General features: G+C 40.8%; 2 protein-coding genes across 2 annotated transcripts in view; one reads left to right on the forward strand and one right to left on the reverse strand.

Annotated features, from left to right (window-relative positions):
- LOC126279040 (serine/threonine-protein phosphatase 2A 65 kDa regulatory subunit A alpha isoform-like) overlaps nucleotides 1–12034 on the reverse strand; it is a 91875-nt gene extending 79841 nt beyond the window's left edge. Inside the window, exons 1-2 of the mRNA XM_049979444.1 lie at nucleotides 11641–12034; nucleotides 11317–11508 (exon numbers count right to left, since the gene is read on the reverse strand). Coding sequence (XP_049835401.1) covers nucleotides 11317–11508; nucleotides 11641–11724 — 276 coding nt within the window. The 5' untranslated portion in view covers nucleotides 11725–12034. The remainder of the gene's footprint in view (nucleotides 1–11316; nucleotides 11509–11640) is intronic.
- A 152-nt stretch (nucleotides 12035–12186) lies between these two features.
- Nucleotides 12187–16345, forward strand: part of LOC126279039 (cGMP-dependent 3',5'-cyclic phosphodiesterase-like) — a 227079-nt gene continuing 222920 nt past the window's right edge. The window contains exons 1-3 of the mRNA XM_049979443.1: nucleotides 12187–12516; nucleotides 12606–12722; nucleotides 12968–13215. Of these exons, the coding sequence (XP_049835400.1) occupies nucleotides 12409–12516; nucleotides 12606–12722; nucleotides 12968–13215 (473 nt within the window). The 5' untranslated portion in view covers nucleotides 12187–12408. The remainder of the gene's footprint in view (nucleotides 12517–12605; nucleotides 12723–12967; nucleotides 13216–16345) is intronic.

Below are 16345 nucleotides of genomic sequence, written 5' to 3' on the forward strand. Positions count from 1 at the left end.
ACATTTCATCACCTTGAAAATGCAACTGGTAAGAGAGATGGAGCAGTAGCTAGAAAGAAGGTTTTTGTCCTTACTGGGGTTAGGTATGGGTATGACTGGCTTCATGCCAACCTCCAGGAAATGTGCCAGATGCGATTGTACGTGATAAGCAGAAAGTGCTTGCCCGCAAGAGGAAGGTGCTGCAACATCTGAATTTGGATGGCGTCTGGTCCTGGGGCAGAGGATTGGGATATTGGGATGAACTGCAAGCATGTTCTAGCTCCCTCACAGTAAAGGCGGTATTGTAGCACTCATGATTCTGAGAAGAGAAGGGTATCGCCCAAGCCGCCTCCACAGGAAGACAGGGTGATAGTGGGAAGAGCTCGAAATATCTGCAAAATGGGGCCCAAGGTGTTGGAGATGGCAATAGGGTCCACGGTGACATTGTCTGTTACTGTCAGGCCAGAAATTGGCGAATGGATCTTGGTCCCAGAGAGCCGTTGATGGTTGGCCCACACAACAGAGGAAGGGGTTGAACTGTTAAAATAACTAGTGAATGAAATCCAGCTAGCTCTTTTGCTATCCTGAAGAATACAACGGCACTGTGCGCACAACTGTTCATAATGAATGCAGTTTGCCATCGTAGAATGACAGTCAAAAATACAGAGAGCATGTCTCCGTGCATGAATTGCGTCACAACATGCCTCAGTCCACAGGACTGGGGCACAACATGGTAAAGAGGAAGTGCGAGGAATGGAATGTTCTGCAGCAGAAAGGATAACGTTTGTGAGATATTCCACTTTGTCATCACAACTGGGGAAATCTTGTTCTTCGAAGGTCGCCAGGGAGGAGTAAAGCTGCCAGTCAGCCTTACTAAGCTGCCATTTGGGTGTGCACGCAGATGGGGTAGGAATCTGCAAACAGATAGCACATGGGAAATGGTCACTCTAGTAGGTGTCAGAAAGAACGGACCACTCAAGGTGATAGGCAAGCTGGGCAGTGCATAAGGATAGGTCCAAATGGGAATAGGTGCGCAAGGAGTCGGAAAGGAAAGTGGGTGCTCCAGTGTTAAGTCAGAAGAGGTTAAGTTGGTTAAGAAGTTCAGCCAAGAGGGCACCTGTGACAGGTACTGGGAGAACCCTAAAGGAGATGATGTGCATTTAAGTCACTGGGTAGCAAAAATAGGGGAGGTAGCTGCTCAGTAAGCTGAAGGAAATCTGCCCTGGTGACATCGAATGACGGACGGACATAAATGGTAAAGAGGGAAAAAGTCAGGTGGGGAAGGAAAATGCAGTCTGCAAAAGCTTGAAGATGGGTAGACTGTGAATATCATCCCGTATCAGAAGCATAATGCCCTCATGAGATGGAATGCTGACCTTAGGGGGGAGGTTAAAACGAACTAGTAAGAAATATGAAAGCTCTAAGCGGTAGTGAGTGCGCGATTTTGTTTCCTGACGACAGAGTACTAGAGGATGCTGCAATGCTGAAAGCAGCTGTAAATCCTCTGTGTGGGACCACAGGCCACAAACGTTCCATTGAAGCGGAGTCATGATGAGGAAGAGATATAGGAGTGTCACGTAGGCAGCTGCCGAGTGACAGCCTGTGAAGAGTCGCTACTACAGGGCAGAGAAGCAGGAGGATCCTACTCCATGGGGTCCAGAGAAGCATTGGATTGCTTGTTTTGTCAGTCTGTGGAGTCCAACACTGAAAAACGGTAGGAGATGCACACTGGCCACACAGAGGCCAGCCACGCTAAGGTATCACGTGGTGACACCATCAAAGAGGATCTGCAAGTCGGTGAAGGAGAAGAACGTTTGCCTTTGTTTGACTACTTCGAGCCTTTCCAGTTAGAGGAAGATTCGGATGTCGGTTGGCTGGAGGGACGTGTAAGTCTTAATGGAAGTACTCCTTCTGTCCTTTCCGGCCTACCAGTTGTGAAGCTGATGGCTTTGCCCCTTGAGGAGAGAGTTTGATGGCTTATTGCACAGCTGGACGGGGGCATAGCGAAGCTAACTTGACACTGGGTGATTTCACAACCTCAGAGCTGAATTAGAGGGATCACACGTCTGAGTGGCAGTGTCCTTTATGGAGTGAGGGGTAACAAGAACAGAACTATAGGTGCCACACGGGAGAATGCAGGATTTACGACTAGCCAATTACTTGCGAGCAAACATGTAAGGCACTTTTTCCTTAACCCGTATCTCTTTGACAGCCTTCTCTTCAAGACACGCGGGACAATCCCGATAGGAGGCGGCATGGCTGCCATTGCAGTTGATACAATGGGGAGGAGGTGGACAAACACCCTCATGCGCTTACCTACCACAGGTTACACATTTCGCTGGGTATCGACAAGACATTCTAGTGTGGTTGAAACGATGACACTGATGGCAGCGCATTGGGTTCGTAATTTATGGCTGGACTGTAATAATTTCATAGCCTGATTTGATCTTTTACAGAAGAACCACTCTTTCAAAGATGAAAAAAAAAGTGCAGGTGGGCACTAAGGAGGAATCTACCTTTTTCATTACCTGGTGGATGGCAATGACACCCTGATCAGAGAGGTAAGATTGGATTTTGGCCTTGGTTAGACTGTTGAGCAGCCAAGTGTAAATAACACCATGGGAAGAATTCAAAGTTCTATGGGCCTCAGCTCGAACAGGGTAGCCATGGAGAAGCGAGGCGGCAAGCAGTTGTTGTGCTTGAGAATCAGAAGTAGTTTCCAAAAGCAAAGTTCCATTCCATAAACAAGAGCAGGATTTTACACGGCTGGCAACTCCATCAACACCTTTCTGAATAATAAGGGGATTTACTGTGGTGAAGACTAACAGTCTTCAGTACGTGAGAGCGTGAGGAACTGCGGTGCAGCAGGAAGAGTCTTTGAATCATTAGTTTCATTACATTTACATTTCGTAGCTGTTGATTGACTCATTACGAGAAAATCCCCACGATTGCCAGCGTCTCCGACAGCGTGCTCCTTCCAACTGGGGGGAGAGGGGGGGGGGGGGGGGGCGGCGGGGCTTCACAAGCGGGTGCACCCACCTCAGGTGATTATTCACACTTCAGGTCACACCTTCCTAACACCTGACAGAGGGACCAATCGGCAATTTGGGAAGGTTGCAGCTCAGGCTATCCCCCGCCATAGGCCTATCCTGTACCAGGGGGTACGTGCGAACCTATCAACCTGAGGTTGGGAATTACTCGTTACCCAGTCACCTGTTATGTGTCGGACACATGGGCCAGCCTTCAGGAGGGCAAAAGGAGGAGGAGGAAGAAGAAGAAAGAGAGAAACCGCAAATGCCGCAGTGGAGGAACGAGAGAAGGGATACAAAGAAAGGAAAAGCAAGGCGAGACTGTTCTTACGTCAGCAACAGACAATGCACAACATTCCCAATAACACCCCAGACATGTTCCCCAAGGGAGGGGAAAAAGAATAGCAAGAAGATGGAGATACAGCACAGAAGGGGAAAATGCTGCAAAAGCTGGAGCCCAATAGGAGCCAGGTAAAAACCCGATGAAGAGTGGAGTCCCCTGGAGTGCAAACAGACCTGGCCTGCTGGCAGGTCGGCGAGACTAGACCTGATGGGCAGGACCTGCATGTTAGTGGGAAGCTAAGGTTTCAGACCAGCAGTCTGATCCGTTAGAGATACCCACAGAAACAGCCTGTGGTTTTGGCCTGTTACAGAAATCGACTGGTGTGGCCAGCTAAAAACAAGTCACAGACAATATGTACATGAAATGGGACCACGATGATCAATTCAAGCAACAGATAACTTGTGCAAATACTCTAGGAATCAATCATGAGGATGGGTAGCAACTCACCAAAAAGAAGATCGATGAGCCGCACACAAGCATGTAGGAAAGACAATCACAATCTCTCAACCAATTTGTCGACTGTTAGCCTTTGTCAGAAAATAAGAGCGCGCGCACGCACGCACACGCACACACGCACGCACACACACACACACACACGCACACACACGCACACACACACGCACACACACACGCACACACACACACGCACACACACACGCACACACACACACGCACACACACACGCACACACACACGCACACACACACGCACACACACACACACACACACACGCACACACACGACTCGTGCACACATGACTGCTGTCTATAATCTCTAAGAATCAGATCCAAACAAACCACTCCTCACGTCTCCGTGCCTCTCATCTGTGGCTGCTAGGCTACATGCAACAAATGGTGGAAGCACTGACTGCAAGCTGAGGGGAGTGGTAGAAGGGGAGAAGTAGTAGGGGTGAGGTAGTAGGCAAGCAGCACACGTGCTCAGCCGCACCCAACCACAGACGATGCATGGCATCTCACAAACCATTTCATCCAAGGAGACAAAAAATGAGATTTTTCAAGTGTTTTTTCAAATATTCCTGATTTCTCTGACACATTTGAAATTGCCTGATATCCCCCGCTTTCCAGGACCTGTGGCAACCCTGATAAATCTTGCTGCAAGACATTTGGCCAGTGCAGACCCATTTTCAAGCAGCTGGGATTAATGACAATATTGGCCAGTATGTATTCAAGAAGCTTGTCTACATACAAGAAAATCAAGGATAAAAAGAAAATAAAGGATCCTTCTACAAGAGACAAGAGATACACAACAACAACAAACTTGACAGTTTTCCCACTGCACCCCTGAAGATGTTCACCCACCTCCTGCCAGATGTTCAAACATTGCCATTGAGGATGTTCAGATTTAGACTGATGCGTGTGCTCACACAATAGTCACTATATTCTACAAATGGATTTTTCTCTACAACTGAAATTTTAGACTGTCAACATGATACCACCACATGTGAAGTCACGAACTGGAAATAGCTGTCTAGATGTTTATAACATCATTGTTGTGTAATGTTTCTTGAACGGTATCTTAGTTTTAGTAATGGTTTCAATACATAAACACTAAAATGTGACAGAAGGATAGGCAAATGGGAAATGGACAAGAAACCCATATCCAGCGAGATAGAAATCAAGGCTGCATGTGAGATTGTCTGAGCAAGATGAAGTCTCAGGGTTGGGCATAGAATGATAATTGGATCCTTCTATAATTCAGCAGACCACTCTCCAGATGTTAACCAAAATCACTAGAGAAAAACTCAGTTCATTTGTACATAAGTTCCCCAATCATATTGTAATCATCGGTGGACACTTTAACCACCAAACAATTAAATGAGAAAATTATAGTTTCATTAGTAGTGGCCATGACAAGACATCATGTGAAACTTTACTAAATGCCTTCTCTGAAAACTATCTAGAATAGACAGTCAGGAACTCAACTCTGACAGAAATATATTGGATCTAATGGCAACAAATAGACCTGACCTCTTTGAGGAAACTGGTACCAGTGACCATGATCAGCTGTAGCGACAATGATTACCAAAGTGCAAAGGACAACGAAAACAAGCAGAAAGATATACATGTTCAGTAACTTATATAAAAAATACGTAGTGTCATATATCAATGAGGAACTTTAAACTTTCAGCACAGGACAGGATCATGTACAGGAATTCTCACTTAAGTTTAAAAGAATAGCTAACCATGCATTGGATAGGTAAGTACCCAGTAGAACAATTCATAATGGAAGGGAACCTCTGTAGTATATAGTCACTGCAAAGAAACTTCTAAGGAAACAGAGATTACTGCACAATAAGTGTAAAACAAATGGTAGGGCTAGAGACAGAGAGGCGCTGAATGAAATTCATTTGGCTATGAAAAGAGCAATGCTTGATGCCTTCAATGGTTACCACAGCACAATATTGTCAAGTGATTTTTCTCAGAACCCAAAGAAATTCTGGTCATATGTAAAGGCTAGCCCAGTTCTTGGAAAATAGCACAGGTCGCAACTGTCTACAAGAAGGGTAGTAGAAGTGATCCACACAACTACCATTCAATATTCTTAACAGCAATTAGCTGTAGAATCTTAGGACATATTCTGAGCTACAACATAATGAGGTATCTTTAACAAATACCACGGCAATTCCAACAGGTATGGATTTAGAAAACATCGATCATGTGAAACCCAACTTGCAGCTTTCTCACACGACATACTGAAAGCTTTGGGCCAAGGCAACTAGGTAGATGCAGTGTTCCTTAATTTCTGGAAAGCATTTGACTCAGTACTGTACCTACACTTATTGTCAAAAGTACAATCATATGGGGTATTAACTGAAATATTTGACTGGATTGAGGACCTTTCGGTAGGCAGGACACAGCATGTAATCTTGGATGGAAAGTCATCGCCAGATGAAGTAACTGCAGGTGTGCCCCAGGGAAGTGTATTGAGACCCTTGCTGTTCTTGTTGTATATTAAAGACCTTGCAAACTATATTAACAATAAAATAAGGCTTTTTGCAGATGATGCAGCTGTCTATAATGAAGTACTACCTGAAAGACATTGCATAAATATTCAGTCAGATCTTAGTAAGATTTCAACTTGGTGCAGTGATTAGCAACTTGCTCTAAATGGTGCTGAAGGAACTAAAATAGCACTCTTTACGACAGATGTAAACTATCCCAAGATGTCTATTAACGAGTTACAAGAACCAGCTTTAAATGATTACTCTAGGAATACACTATAACCTCTGCGAGTCACTCACATAGGCATCATGAGGAAAAAATTAGAACAATTACAGCACGCGGAGAGGTATTCAATCAGTCATTCTTCCCACACTCCATATATAAATGGGGGGGGGGGGGGGGGGGGGAGAAATACTCACACAGTGCCCATCTTATAAATAGTTTGAGATAGCCAAACAAGATTTTGACAAACAACAGTGCACAAACATGAGTGTCTTTTGCCATATGATTAACATGCGAAATGACTACGGACTTTTTCAGTGAATAATGTAACTACTTAGGGCTATCGATAGCTAGTGAAATGAGAATTGCTGCAAGTTTTGTGACAATATAAGTGAAGAAGTTACAAGTTTATTTTTATGTCAAGAATGGACCGTTTCAAAAGCTATTGGGCTCACTAGCCCTCAGTTGTTAGTGTAATAACACTATTTCAGTATTCTGTGGCAATTTCAAATGCATTAGAATTAGAATGTTACTCAGATAAATATTTCAAAACTCTACTGTGTTCTGACAACAGGATAACAAGAGAAGTTATGTATTCTTCAAAGCTCGTGACAGTCCTTCACGAATCGATGTCTCCTCAACTGCCTTTTGCTATGGCTGAGAACTCAAGACCAGCCCTGTTGTGTAACATTTGCAGTGGTTTCTTTTGTCAGTATTTCAGTCTCAGTGAGCGTAAACTTCAGGATTACAGAAGCGTCCGATTCCACCCATCTGATTTGACCAATGAAGTCACCAATATGGCGGAAACGACCATTCTCAATGCCACCAATATGGCACCTATGATATCATTACATAAACACAACAAACATGAAAATAAATATAAAACCAACACACACATCTCCCTTAGAAACTATAATCAAACTATAATCAAACTAACCAGTGTGGGAAATTGGGGGATTTTAGGTGGGGACAGACTAAATATAAACACATGCAGACACACACCACGATCCCAAAATACACTAAACGATGACATAAAGGCACCACAAAATTCCCAAATACCACTACATGTACAACATCGACACGAATCGGTCACTTCCCTACACCTACATATCTCAACCGCAATTGTCAATACCACAAAATAAAAACAAACTATTCCACAAATTATAAATACACCACAACTGTCGATACCACAGAACCAACACCTAAAACAATAAAAATTTGAATCAGACACTTCCCTTGACCTATGTGGGTCAACAACAATTCACGATATCAAAACATATAGCTATAACGACAAATTGGATTCTGTCACTTCCCATGACCTATATAGGTCAACAGCAGCTCATAATACCAAAGCACAGCTATGACGACAAATTGGAATAGTTCAATTCCCACGACATATATAGCTCAAATACAACTGATGATCCCAAAAAAATGGGAATCGAGTACTTCCCCTAAGACACATGAAACAACCACAAGTGCCGATACCAAAACATCAACTACCAACATATGCAGCAAATAACACTGAGCCAACAACACGCAAAATCCCCACCAAACACCATAACACGAAAAAAACCACACCCTCCCATACGCTGCATTTCACAATCTCCGCCGCCGGCCGCAGTGGTCTCGCGGTTCTAGGCGCGCAGTCCGGAACCGTGCGACTGCTACGGTTGCAGGTTCGAATCCTGCCTCGGGCATGGATGTGTGTGGTGTCCTTAGGTTAGTTAGGTTTAAGTAGTTCTAAGTTCTAGGGGACCAATGACCACAGCAGTTGAGTCCCATAGTGCTCAGAGCCATTTGAACTATCTCCGCCACAAGCCCAAAAAGTTGCAGGAAGCTTAATAACGGACAACATGTCGTCCCACATTTCAGCAAGCAGACTTGCACTATTAAACGTAGACATCATAACCATACCTAACAAAAGAAGCCACAAATTGAATTAAATGACTTAACACGCGACAAGCAACAAACCGATAACATCAAACAACACCGCAATGAGAAATACAATAGAAACTTAATTCTTAACTCACAAACTAATTTCTGCTCTTCTATAACAGTCACGACCGATAAATGCCTTTTCCCCTCAGCCTATACACACGGTCGGGTTCTAATGAGCATGATATGGAAGATGCCTGATTAAACTATGCCCTTCACGTTTAGCCAATTTGTCAACCTGGTGGCATGAAGCTTTGGCTTATATGGCACTAGAAGTTCCATTAACTTAACTTTATACATGTTAGGTTCAACTTTTATCTCGGGCAACATTTCTTTGTACACAGAGCAAAATATCATATTTCCTCCACTGTATTGTTGGAGATTTATGCATCACAACTGTGTGGTATGGCACTCTGTCCATTACTACTGTCAAATTCCGAGGAAAGTTTTGCAGCACAATGTTCTATTCCCAGCTGGTGAACGGCGACCCTGGACAATACTTTTATCGCAAATCTCTTATTCAGATGTACTGCGCTGTTGCTATTAATGCAACGCAAACACAAAACACTTCTTCACAACACATGATAACTACAGAACATTTCAATGCCATAAAATATGACAGTACAACAAGACCTAACGACTGCTGACACCTACTGCATGACGCCACATGGTATTGTTTACTCGTGGTTTCGCAACAGGGGCGCTTTACCAGCCAGGCCGCTGGTGGTGTAGCAGGGAAAACAGACTTGTCATTGGTGTTAGCCGGGCAACAGCATCACATCCGTCTCTGGCCAGCCATACGTCAAAAGTTGCAACTAAATTTAAACGCACTATAGGATAGATTTCAAAACAAAACAGTAAGTGACTATGATCATGCAAACAAACTGAGGGAACTAAATGTAAACATCCATTGCATGCCCACCTGATGAAATTCATCAAAATTCACCAAAATAAGTATAAAATGCAGATGGACAATCTGAGCACAATCGTAGCTGCAATTTAGATACACACTAAAAATTATTAAATAGGTGAAACAATAAATGAGATAGCACAGAAGACAACGCAGGAGGAGGTCAAAAGTTGGTAGAAGAGACTCATCTCACTAACACATCAGAGCAAAATGGGATATGCATGTACGCACAAAAATTCTGAAGCACAATTTTAGTAGAAAAACCACACAAGAGCAAGTAGGATTTGCGCTCTGAGGGTACCACACAAATTTAATCATATATATATATCTTCAATAGGTTTGAATAAGTGTGTTTCTGGGTATCAAAATATGTGACAAATAGCCCTATCTTTTGTCTGCACATACTTAGGAGATCAAGTTTTTTACATCACCAAAGGACCTTGGAGTTTAGTATGTATTTTGCAAATTTTAACTTGATACCACTAGTTGCTCCTGAGAAAAAGCGGGGTCTTAACAGACAGAAAGTTATCCTAGAAGCATTCTATTTTTATCGACTGAAGTAGGGAACCCTGAAAAGAAACATTATATTGCCTAAACGATTTCTTATGTAGACAATAAGACTGTATGATAACCCTCTGATATACATTGTCAGGGCTTCTAGAACTATCAATTGGTTTCTCAAGAAGAGAGAATATTTACTATGTCTGTTTACAGCAAACGGAAACTCTCAATTTCATATATGCATTCCCAAATATACTTTTCCATTTAAAAACTTGTGTAATTTTAATCAAATGTGGTTGTGAAATTACAACTGCCATTAAAAATTAAACTTGTACCCATGATATTACATTCTATTATCAATGATCACATGTGGTGGCACATTTGCATATTATTTTGACAACTCTACATGCGGTCTAAATGTTATGAACACTGTTGCAATACATGTTTGGTTAAAATAATAAAACAACAATTTTAACTTTAAAAATATGTTGACTACAGCAGCATGCACTATTATATATAGTCTTTTTGGTCATATAATAAAGTGAGGTACAACTGGATGTAAATAGAGACTGTGCACATAACATATAGTAAACACCTCAGGGCACCTGTGAAGTGTCCTTACCACATTTATTATGTTCACTTGGCATATGGACAATCCCTTCAAATGTTTATCTGCAATTGTATTACAATCAAATACTAGAGATGCAAGAAGAATGTGATAAGCAATGTATTGCACCAATGTGATCTGTGCACAAAGAATGCTGGAAATCTATTTATGTGTTTTAACATTTTGTTTATCATATTTTTATTAAAATTAAACATCCTAATGCAGACAATAGTTTCAAAGTTAATGCAAATGTTCAAAAGTAGTCACTATTAAAGATTATATTCAACCTTACTGGAAAACTAAATAAATAAAAAATAAATTGCTTCACTGGTACTTTAGGTCAACACATTTTGTGCCTTTTCACATTCTAATTAATACTGATCATATAAAAATTCCCCAATCTTTGCTCAAAAAAAGGAAAACAAATTCTAAGATCCTGGTCCATAATTTCCTAGCACATTAATAATTTTTCACATAGCAAACTGATTCTGTAGCAGGAATCTTATTTAATAACTGAATCAGTGGCAAATGGTTGACACAGCAGGGAAGAGTGTCAGTAGCCATGGAATGTTACACTGATCCGTGAAATACTTCCAAGTAAAAGGAAAGGTTCAAATTACAGCTGGCTCACCAAGGAGCGTAATATTATTTTGGGATGTTCAGAGTACAAATAATGTGCTACTGACTAGGGGCTCTAGAACAATTACTGTACCTGTAGCTCTATGTTGGCAATGCTATAAATACTTCATACTACACATTTTGAACTATGTCAACAAAGCTATTAAATCAACATTACTTATAAAGGATTGTGTGATATTAAAACTCACCAGCAAGCAGTGTACATGTTCTGGGCCGCCGACAAGAGGGGTGAAATTTCCAAGCTGTTCTGCCAATGCGAGGAGTACTTCATCTTCATCATAAATTGTTTCCGTCAGGAAAGGTATCAGTTCACTTCGTGTTCTTTCAACACCTAACGCAAGTGCAATGGTTGACAGCTTCTTGATGGAATTTAATCGCAGCTGAAATATAATCATTTTTAATCAACGGTTTGTCACATGCAATTGCAGATGAGGTTACGTCGACTTAAATACCCACAAGACTAAAGGGCTAACAGTCAGTATACAAATTCCTCATTAATAACGTTTTCTCACCTGAACATCTTCGTTCTTCAATTCGTCAATCAGAACTGCTATTGGGTAAAGCGAATCATCGCCCGCTGAATCACTTGAAGCCATTTTGTAAACTATGTTTAATAGCACTTCACTAAACTGCACGTATAAATAAATGTGCTACGACTGCGACTTATGTTTAATGGTAGTGCATTGTATTGCAAAATAATCAGTCAATAAGCTGTATATCATACAAAACTTCACGTGTAAAGCAATTTACAACACTCTCAATAACACATTATTTTAACGCCCAAAGGGATCGAATCCGCACCGACCAAAGATATCACAGCACCAACTCAGACAATAAGTGGGTTCACTGTTCGATACTTGAAACGATTTAACAGGAAATGTTTCATCTGAATAATCGAAGCCACACAGGTCAGCAATTATTTAACTGACGAACGAGAACTAAAGTTATAACCACAACGTTTGCACGACATAAAGATAGAAATCAATAACCTACTGTACCCGTGCTGCATCTCTGCCGGCAAAGAAGAGGCTGCGGTAGATTCGGTTCTGGAAGTACTGTCAAAAAGATAAAAAAGAAAGAAAGGAATCAATGGGATGGGACCAGCTGAAGATTATGAATTGCTGATAAAACGTAGTTCATTCTGTCGCGTCATATACAGACAAAATATCATTTTGCGTTGGTCACTATCGAAGCAGATAAGAACGACAGAATATTAAGACTGAGAGGAACTAATCCTAAAGCAAAGTGTGAGCACCGGCTGCAGTGGTACAGTCATAACAATGGCAACAGAAAATTCATTTCCCAGCGACCCAAATCTCCTCCTAGAATTTTGTGCATCCTTATTTGATCTCAATGGCTTCGAAATACAGAAGAAAGTTAACAGATATGTAAGTCATGACAGAGTCCATAAACTTCGTCGAATAACGAATGACTTAACAACTAGCAATGCTAACAATGATTGTTACTGTATCTTCAGCTACAAGACCGTACGGGAGCTGAATTAGTGTTTCTGGTGCCTCTCCTGCCTGAGAATGAAGAGGCTTTAGTTCAGGTCCTGGGCGATAACCAGCTGGATCATGAACTGCGATTTCCAGTGAGTCTTTTGTAATTCTCCATGATGTAGTAAAGCGCTAATTGAACGCTAGTTGTAACTCAGTGATTTTCGATCTTGGCGTCAACAACTTGAGTGTTTTTCAGTTTTTCACACATTAAAAATTGATTACTATCGAATTGTTAAATTTGTTACATTAGTTAAAACTTTTGCAGATTTGTCGCATCACTAGTTTTACGGTTGTTTTCTGGATTCGGATTTTAATATTTTGTTTAATACACTTGCAGGTACGGAATAACATTCTTCATGTAGCAGTAAAAAGGAGGTGTTCGATTACAGCCTCTTCCTCAGAGCTTGATCCAGAACTTCACAACATGCTAAAGAATCTAGTAACACCAGACCCAACATCGTTTCTGATTGTACCAATTTTCCATGCAAAAGCAGAAACTGTCAGACTTCTGGCATGCATTGTTAATTATGGTGGAACAGAAGAAGCACAAGTAAAATGTACTGTACTCGTCAGTGAATGTTTCCGGTGAGTTACCAGCAACAGATTGACATTCATTAGTAAACCATGTCATCGAATTACACTACCAGTATGTCGAAAACGTGCACTAGAGTGTACAACAAAGTAACTAGCTAGAGGAGCACCATGGTTTACATAAGATAGAATGCTGTTTCTCCAGTGAAACACATTTTTACTTGACTGCAAAACCTCCTGTTTTCCAGAATACATTTTATAGAATAATGCACAGCTAATGGATAGTTACCTTGAGACTTTGTGTGTGTTGTGAGTTGCTCATACATACTGTAGATAGTGAATTTAGTCAGTAATAGCAGTAAGAAAAAATACTTCATTTTATTATCTCTCTAGTTACACATTTCCTGTTCTTTGTGTATCTGTAAGTTTCTAATTGCCTATGCTGTTGTGTTTTGTATGTCACTTATCCTTCACTTGGCTGTATTTGTATTCAGAATTTTACCTACTAACTTTCAATTTCTCTGAGACTGCAGCACAGTCACATTAATTAGCCTTTTATGATCAAAGCTGTGTTACAGCAATGCAGGAAATAAGAGCTACACCTTGAAATAGTATTTATTTTCAAGTAATAAGTAGAGATACAAATTGTTCATTAAATTTGGTTCAAGTAACCTAGGTTGACACAATTTTGATGGTTGCTTCAATGCAACTTTCTATAATCATATGTAAGTTATACAACCAGTATACAACAAACCATTTAGAAAAATGGATGAATGTCTCTATCTCAATAATTGCATACTAGTGAAAGAAAATGTTGTATTTAGTGTATGTTACCATGCAATTTCTAGTCATGTCAGGTAAAAAAATCTACAAAAAATGCTTGTGGACAGTCTTGTCCAATAATTTGAAAAAGCTATTAAGTTATGGTAATAGAAATAAATTAGACAGGTACAATGAATGTGGGAAAAGTCAGTTGTGGAGTGATATGATGTGTAGGGCTACAGGTTTCCCTGATGATACTATGGGTAAATATTTTCTATTGAAATAACTTGAAAAAACTTTTAGAAATATAATTATTGCAATAGGTGATAACCTAATTTCTTCAAGTTATTTATATACACACTGACACAAGGAGGAGTTATAGTTTTTAATAAAAAATTGAATTTTAGAGTGTCATCGTCTTCACAGTACAGTTTTCAGCCATTGGCTGTAGCTGGAGTACACAATCCTTTTTGTATTCTTTTGTCTCCCCACCACCTTTCTGTCACAAATCTGGCTCAGTTTTCTTTTCTCTTTTGGATTTTTTTTTACTTTTATGAGGGCTTCTTTGTTTCACATCTTTCCTCTAACTCTTCTCACTCAGCTATGAGTTTACCTTGCCCGTTCACTTATCTCTTCATCATTTCTTCCATTTTCCTGTACTATGCACCCCAGACACTTGAAACTTCCTCGTTTTCAGCTGCTCGTCAGCAAGTGTCATGTTTACTATAAAGTTGTTCTGGCCAAAAGATCATTCTTCTTTGCATTACATTTAACATCATATTCTTGCATGGCTTATCCCCAAACATTTACCTGCTCTTGTGCTGCCTCCTCATTGTGTCTCCATAACATCAAATCATCAACCAACAACATCGCTGTTATCCTGTCGCCAATTTCCTTGTCACTTCTATCGTTATATCATCCTCCACAATTTTGAAAAGCAAGGGAGAAAGTGCACAGCCTTGTTTCATATCATTTCTGTGCATTAGCCGTCCTATTGGATCTCTTCCCACTTTTTGCACCTACATTTGCCATGTATAATTCTTATGTACTTGATACGGTTTGATTCTATACTCCTTTCCAAATACAGTGTTCTATGTCTAATGTGAATACAGAACGTAGATGTCTGCAAACTCGTAGTAATGCTTCTGTAGCAGTTCTACTGTGAACTTCCCTGGCCTCAAGCCACACTGTTCTTCCCTCAGCTACTTTTCAACTTTTCTCTAGATTTGTCTCTCTAGAATTTTCTTGTAGACTTTTTGCACAGTGGCATATATGGAAAAAGCCCTTATATTTTTTTATACATCCTTTCCTCATCCCTTCTTGAAGACAGATAAAATTACTCCCTTCTTTCTGTCTTCTGGAAGTGTCATTTTCTTCCACACAGCTCTCAAAATTGTCTACATTAAATGTGTATACACATCTTGTGCTGCTCCAGACCTGTTGCCTTTGCTCCTTTCATCTACATAGATACTCCACAATCGACCTTATGGCCCAGAGGGTACCCCATACCACTACTAGTCATTTCCTTTCCTGTTCCTCTCACAAATATAATGAGGGGAAAATGACTGTCTATGTGTCTCCTCTGCATGAGCCCTGATTTCTCATATCTTGTATTCATGATCTTTACATGCAGTGTATGTTGGAGGCAACAGAATTGTTCTGCAGTCAGTTTCAAATTCTGTTTCACTAAAATTTCTCACTAGTGTTCCTCAAAAAGAATGCCACTTTCCCTCCAGGGATTCCCATTTGAGTTCCCAAGCTTCTCCACAATGCTTGCATGAAGTCTGAACCTACCAGTAACAAATTTAGCACCCCGCCTCTGAATTGCTTCGGGTCTTCCTTCAATCGAATGTGGTACAGACCCCACATACTCAAGCAGTACTGTACATCTACATCTGTACTCTGCAAACCACTGTGAGGTGCATAGCAGAGGTTACATACCATTGTACCAACTATCAGGTAAGTCCCATAGTACTCTGAGCCTCAACCAATTATTAGGGATCCTTCCTGTTCCATTCCCGTATGGATTGCGGGAAGAATGATTGACTTAATGCATCTGTGTGTGCAGTAAATATTCTAATCTTATCCTCATGGTCTCTCTGTGAGTGACACGTAGGGGTTGTAGTGTACTCATAGAGTAATCATTTAAAGACAGTTCCTGAAACTGTGTTTATAGACTTTCTCGGTTATAGTTTACGTCTATCTTCAAGAGTCTTCTAGTTCAGTTCCTTCACTATCTTTGTGACACTCTCCTACGGATTTTTAAGAAAAAAAAAAAAAATCTGTGACCATTCATGCAGCACTTCTCTGTATAAGTCCAAATCATCTGTTAGTCTTATCTGGTATGAGCCCCACACTCTTAAACCATATTCTAGGATGGGTCATATGAGTGATTTGTAAGCAATCTCCTTTGTAGACTGAC

This window comes from Schistocerca gregaria, chromosome 6, assembly GCF_023897955.1.
Source record: "Schistocerca gregaria isolate iqSchGreg1 chromosome 6, iqSchGreg1.2, whole genome shotgun sequence".
In the NCBI taxonomy this organism is placed as follows: Eukaryota; Metazoa; Arthropoda; class Insecta; order Orthoptera; family Acrididae; genus Schistocerca; species Schistocerca gregaria.